This window comes from Rhinolophus ferrumequinum, chromosome 12 (assembly GCF_004115265.2).
Source record: "Rhinolophus ferrumequinum isolate MPI-CBG mRhiFer1 chromosome 12, mRhiFer1_v1.p, whole genome shotgun sequence".
In the NCBI taxonomy this organism is placed as follows: Eukaryota; Metazoa; Chordata; class Mammalia; order Chiroptera; family Rhinolophidae; genus Rhinolophus; species Rhinolophus ferrumequinum.
Genome location: NC_046295.1, coordinates 21,759,895 through 21,766,901, shown reverse-complemented (window position 1 = coordinate 21,766,901; position 7,007 = coordinate 21,759,895). Strand labels below are relative to the sequence as shown.

General features: G+C 35.9%; 1 protein-coding gene across 1 annotated transcript in view; it reads left to right on the top strand.

The window, feature by feature from the left end:
- Positions 1-7,007, top strand: part of CNTLN (centlein) — a 245,702-nt gene that overhangs the window by 154,888 nt on the left and 83,807 nt on the right. Inside the window, exon 14 of the mRNA XM_033124096.1 lies at positions 6,016-6,107. Within this exon, the coding sequence (XP_032979987.1) occupies positions 6,016-6,107 (92 nt within the window). The remainder of the gene's footprint in view (positions 1-6,015; positions 6,108-7,007) is intronic.

The window sequence follows — 7,007 nt, the reverse complement described above, 5'->3', positions numbered from 1 at the left end:
CTCCTAGCTAGCTAGAGGAAAAATTCATCAATTTTTCTAGCTAGAGGAATTAAATATTCAAATCTTCCTAACCCGCCCTCATGAATTAACAGAATTAAAGACGCTTGATTAAGAACAATTTATTTTTAAGGCAAAGAAGCTTTTGGAATGTAGTTTCCAATGAAGAAAAAGCAAAAAACCTACCTGTCCTCTTATTGTCCCCTTTCTTCCTAGAAAAAGATACAAATGCACCTTGATTTACTATGGTAATTAAATCCCGAGAAAACCATCATAAGTTGAAAATATTAAGGCAAGAATGCATTTAATGCACCTAACCTACCAAACATTGTAACAGCATAGCGTACTTTAAACCCACTTAGATCATAATATCCAAAACACATGGCAACACAGTGCACTGTAGAGTATCAGTTGTTTACCCTCATGATCATATGCCTGACTGCTACTCTGTATCACAAGAGAATATCATATTGCATATCACTGGACCGGGAAAAGATCAAAATTCAGAATTTATAAGTTCACTTTCTGTTGAGTGCATATCATTTTAACATCATCATAAACTCAAAAAATCAAGTCAAACCATCAACTTAAGTCATGGACCATCTGCACTTTCATTGTCCTGGCAACCTCCTTTTCAGAATAGTTCTGGCTTTTAACAATAATGGTCTACTTCTTTCAAAGTTAACTGATAACATTGATTCCTCCCAAGGTTTCTATCCAGATAAAGTCAAAAGGGATGGGTTGAGTCTCAAGAAAGATATGCTAAGCACCACAGTCATTAATGACTGAGATTCCAATTCATTTATCCAAAATAGTACGATGACTTTTTACTCAAAACTCTTCTAAAACCAGATTTGTGAATTTTTTTCTCCACCCACCAATCATTTTTCGGATTTCCTGGTCACCAACTCAGTATCCTGCAAGACAACTCAATTCCATTCTGACACTAACTACCAGAGTTGGCACAGACACCGCAGGTTAAGGGCTCAGTCCCACCACATTGCCCCCACTTCAGATGCCAGTCATAAGTCCCAGGTCACCATGCATATCTCCGACCAAAAACTAAAAATCAGATATTTCCTCAACCCCCTCCTCAGATTCAGATTATTTGCTAGAAAGGCTCACAGTGTTTATGAAAGCACTTGACTTACTTAATATTACTGGTTTATTATAAAGGATACAGCTTAAGAAGAGCCCAATGGAAGAGATGCATTGGGCAAGATATAGGGGGAGGGACATTGAGTCTCCACACCTTCTTCCAGTACCTTGTGTTCACCAGCCTAGAAGTTCTCCAAACTCAGTGACTTAGGATTTTTTTATGGAGGCTTTATTACATAGGTGTGATTAATGAAATCATTGGCCACTGGTGATTGAATTCAACCTCCAGCCCCTCTCTCTTCCCTTTAGGTCCTGAGGATGGGAGTGCAAGTTCCAAACTTCTAATCACATGGTTGGTTCCTCTGGCAACCAGCCTCCACCCCAGAGCTATCTAACGGCTCACCAAGGTCACCTGCTTAGCATAAACTCAGATATTGTTGAAAGGGGCTTGTTACGAATAACAAAAGATATTCTGCTAGCCCCTATTACTCAGGAAATTCCAAGGCTTTTAGAAGCTCTGTGCTGGGGAACCAGGGAGAAAAACGGAATATATTTTTCTTATTGTTTGGCAAGTAACTTCTAAAGTGAAACCTACTTATTATAACTCTTCTTTTACTTAAAAAAAAAAAAAAAGTGAAATAAATAGTGTTAAAGAAGAGACAACAGGCCCCAAATGGAGTTATTTATGTTCAGCCCCACATCGGCACACCAAGACTTAGTACCTAACCTAACACATTTCAGTCTCTCCTAGGAATGGAACCTTTAACAGTCCATCTGGAATTATCTATCTGATCAGCACCAGGGAGGTAATCTGCTGGATAGACCCCTGTCTTCCCCTAAAGAACTGTGACCTTGCCTGAAATAATTCCCTTGCTCTTTGATAACTTCCTTCTCTTGCTCCCTTTCTGCCTTTCATTTTCTACTGCTCCTCAGAGTTTGTTTCTGTTTGTTAGATGGGTTGCTGCTGGATTCATGAATTGTTGAATAAAGCCAATAAGATCTTTCAAATTTACTCAGTTGAACTTTGTAACAATAGTAATATTCTTTAGGAAATTGCCAATACACAAATTGATACCTATTCCCCTTTCTTTATCTCCCAAGTTGATAAAATCACAAACAGACCTTTAAGAAAGTCAGTGCAGGAAGCATTACATGATCCGTAAAAAAATAATTTTAGAGGAGGAAAATTTATTTTCCCTCTGTCCCTGTGCGTTCTTAGCTGAAACCTCTGTAATAAAAGACAGATTAACATGAGAAAAACAAAGAGAAGTTTATTAACATGTATACCTCATGTACACAGGGGAGCTACCGAGGGAAAAGTAACTCAAAGAAGTGGCTTGAGAATTCAGGATTAAATACCATGTTAATAAGAAAGGAGGCCTCTTAGGGGGAGCATAAGTGATTTTAGGAAAAATGAATGGGCCCTTATGTTACTGGAACCCCCTACCTGGGCGCACTGGCCCAAAGAAATGACAAATAGGAGTTTGCAATATAGAAAGAAAAAAGTAGTTTAACACCGAATTGGCAAATTCAAAGATGGAGAGTTTATCCTCCCACCCCGACTCTCCAATGGTGTATAGGTTACAGATTATACAGGGCAAAATCTCAAGACACCATGTGTTAGGGGTTTGGGGTCATACTGGGTGCTGATTGGTTGGAGGTGAGGTAAGGGTAATGTCAATGTAATAAAGCAACATCTAAACCTGTAGAGAACTTTAATGAGTTTATTTGAGCCAAAGTGACGACAATTGCCAGGAGGCAAAATCTCAATGAATTGAGAAAATGCTCCAAAGAATAGCAGTTGTGCAGCTTATTTTATACATTAGAATCAAAGGAGGAGACTGGAAGAGGGTTACCTGAAATCCATTGGTGGTAGATTAAGGGGGTGGGAGAAAGCAAAATGGGGAAATCTCTGGGATTGGATAAAAAGTAAAATGGAGAGACACATACTTCTTTTACACTGGTGGGTACAGGGTAGTTAATGATTAACATTTTATAGCACACAGAGTCGATATTCAGGTAATAAGAAAGCAAGGAGGGGTTCTGTGGTCTTATGCTCAGGTGCTGTGTGGGTTGTGCCCTGAGGGGTCTTGAAAAAGGGATTAGGCTGACATTCCAAGGGTATGTTAGCTTAGATGCACAAATACAATCAGCAGGCTCACTTAAGTTAAAGATTGACCTTTGTCAAGGAAGCTACAGACCAAGGATGTGACTTCCTGCAATGACCCACTTTTAGTTAGGAATCTTTATGTTCAGACCATCCTATGTGGTCAATTTTGATCTCTGAGTTTGCCATGCTGGCCTCCCCTGGACTTGTCACGTTTAGCATGCAGCCTCTTTTTCATCCACAGTAATACATCATTTCTTCAGGTCTTGAGGACAGTTCTGAAGTCTTTTCCAGGGAACCTCTGTCTCTCTGTCTGGTCTCATGGGAAAGCAGCCAGGGAGTCGTTCCACCTTAGAGATCAGGAGCTAAAATATAACTTACGTCAAGATGTTCTCTTTAGCCTGACTGAGGTCCCAAGCCTGTGACCATTAGTCAGGTCTGACTACTGCCTGGGGGATGGCTGATTATCCAGAGGGAAGGCTGAGTCTCTGAAATGTATGTAGAGAAAGAGAAGGATATGATTTCTAGAGCTAGGATTGAAAACCAAATTCAGTCAAAGTCTTAAGGACCCTTGGTTTCACTTAGAAGATTAGGGAAAGGTTTGAAGTTGTGACAAAGATTGGGTATTGTGTACCCTGTTAGTCTCTTCTCACGTAATAGAGTCAATCTTCCGTTTGATGAAACTCCACGGGGGAATTTGGAGAAAGCCCTTCCCTACATTTGCTGTTTTTCAAGTACCTACAGATCAAAATAATCAATATACCATAGCAGCATATTTTGGGGTGGCATATTCTCCAACCCCTTATGATAATAGATGTTTAAAAATAATTTGTAAAATAACTAAAAGAGAATCTAAAATGAGGAGAAAAGTTTGCAAAATTCAGATTAATTTTTCATATAATCCAAAAAAGTTAGGAGAAAAGAAAAATAATAATAGCTAGAATAAAATAAATTTAAACAACAATGAATCAATAAGCAGAGTTAAAAGTAGAAAAGTTGGAGAGAGAAGAAACTCTTGAAAAAGAATATAAATCAGCAAGAATTTTTATAGTAGTAAAAATAAAAGGAAAGCATGTAGAACTAAAATATTAAAAGTAAATCTCCAGAAAGGTGTTTTCCACCATAGGAAAAAAACATAAGTGAATATTTCTAACGGGTCCTCTTTGTTCATTTTCCAAATCCTGAGATCCATGGTGGGGAAAAGAATCAAGGGGCAGAGAGTTGGTTCCTTTCTCCTCTCCATACCTGGGCCTGGCTACTCGAGTATTCTTTATAAAACTCGCGAACTGAGAAACAAACTTTTCAGCAGACAGTAACAAGTGAACATGGTTACCGGTGAGCCTTGTACATAACCAGGAGCACAAAACCAGCAACCAAATTAGTTTTTAAATCAAATCTCCAGCCTTTATTTTAATGGAGTTATTTATTGTTAGCTTTGTATGTTCTTTGACTATAGAAGAATTTTCTTCATATTTTTCAGAGTAAACACTACACTTAGAACTATAGCAGATATTTAAATGACTAGAACAGATGAATTGTATTTGCATATTATTTCTATATTGCTGAAAGAGTGTTGTAAATGAATTCAGCACCATGGTGTTAGGGGAGTAGGAAAAGAAACTCTGGAACCAATAGATTATTATCAAGGTAAAGGCACATATTCCCCAGGTGGCAAATTCTACCTAGTCTAGCTTTTATTATCCTTAGGATAGTGTTCTATTTATTTCATGAGTACAGAAGTTTTAATTGGATATGTCATGTTTCAAAGACAAAAGAAATGCTTAATTCACTCTAACAAACTTGTGAGTCACTGTTTATACCAAGAGGATTTCTACTCTACAGAGAATAATATTCTTTTCTTTTTCCTTTGTTGATAAATCAAAGTTTTACACTGACCTACAGCAGTCAAGCATAGTTTAAAGCACAGACGTCCCAGTCTAACACAGATAGGTGTCCTTTTAGGTTTACGTATTCTTTTTTGCCCCCTTTTTCATTCTTTGAGAAATACAGTATCCCAAAAATAATGCAGTAAGAAAATGTTAGTTAAATTTGTCACAGTAATTTATCTGATAACAAAAATGTATTTATGGGTTTTAATGTATTGTAATTTTAATAATATTAACTGAAAATTTATTTTTTTCCCTTTAAAATTGATATGTTGTTTGTACATTTTTGCTTAGCTGGAAGATTTCGTAGTCAAATACATGGCCAGTGTAGGAATAATTTCTAGAAACAACTTCACCCATTACCTGGGTATCTATTTGTTATAAAGTCAGTTTTCCTGGAAATATGATTTTTATGGTTTACTCTGCCAAATGCATGATCTTTTACTTGAAGAAAAGGTGGTGGTGGGGGATGTTACAGTTTCAAGTACACCCTAACTCTGTTACTGTTTGCTTTGTTCGGCAATCACTCTGATCCTTCTGGCAGGGAACAAGATCCAGAGAACAAAACTAGTAGTCACTTGTGTAGATAAAAAGGCAATGAATTCTGCTTTTAAGGCAAAGGGGGAATAGTCTACAAAAGAATGAAAATAGGAATAAAAGTACAGCATTGTTAACCTGCAGATCTGTTTTACCTTTGAAAATCTTACACTGCAAAAAAAAAAAAAAAAGGTGACACTAAAAAGATACATAATTGTGTGACCGAAAATCTTCAAAAAGGTCACCATTCAGTTACTGGCCAAATATTTGACAATAAAATAGACTCGATTATTTATAATTGAGAAACCATAGAACCCTTCTCCTTAAAATGACAGGACAGTGTTTCGGCAGTATATGAAGTACCATAATATATTATTTATTCTCTACCAGAACAAGTCTTTAGATACGGTGAAGATGATGGGGTCAAGAAGAGTACTCCAGAGAAGAATGGGAAAGAAATGTCGGAGCAGACATTACAGAAGGTAGTCTAATCTTTAAGATATTGAGCTGAGCAAGTTAAATCTGAATTCTAACATTAAGGATTAGATTTTAAAACGAGGGCGCATGAACTTAAACCTTGTGTGAATCCTTAATTTAAATTCATAATTCAAAATCATTGGCTTGCCAAAAGGGGGTAAAAAAAAATCAATATTAGTGAAATAAATGGGGAAACACTTGAGCTTCTGTTGACATAGATTAAAAATATTTGCAAAGATGAAATGAAGAGAATGACAACAATAGAATTTATAAAAATTTACACTATGTGTGTTTATTAGTTATAACTTAGCAATTTAACTTTAAAACGGGACATATGAGACTCTCTATGTTATACTTCAACAAAGATAAAGATTTATAATATTTGAACTAAAAAAACCCACAGTTTTAGCTTCACCACAGTAAAATGATAATATGTTTATAATTTTCATTTTAAACTTGAAAATATACATAACTCATCTCATTTTGGATAACAGTTTATACCTAGATGATTTAGTACAGTTATCCCTGTTTTAATAGAACCATCCATGTAAACCCTGCAGTCATTTTGTATCATGCCTATCATTAATAGTAAAATGTTATTTAAAAAATCTTAACATATTTATAATTTTATACATAATTTTTATTTGTATGTATAAATACATTGTTATCAAGTTCAATTAAATGGGCTTGGTTGCTTTTTAGCAGTTTTTGCTGTTATTATAAAGAAAATGTTCTTTAAATGGGTGTTTTTCTTACAGCTGATTGTCATATAGCTACAGTGAATACTTAGATAAAGCTGGAATTGTACAAATATATAAACAAAAATATTAAAGTGGATACTTAACGTTTCTTACATCTGTGAATTGGCTTGTAGGAAATCTAGTGATTTACAGCAGATGATGAGA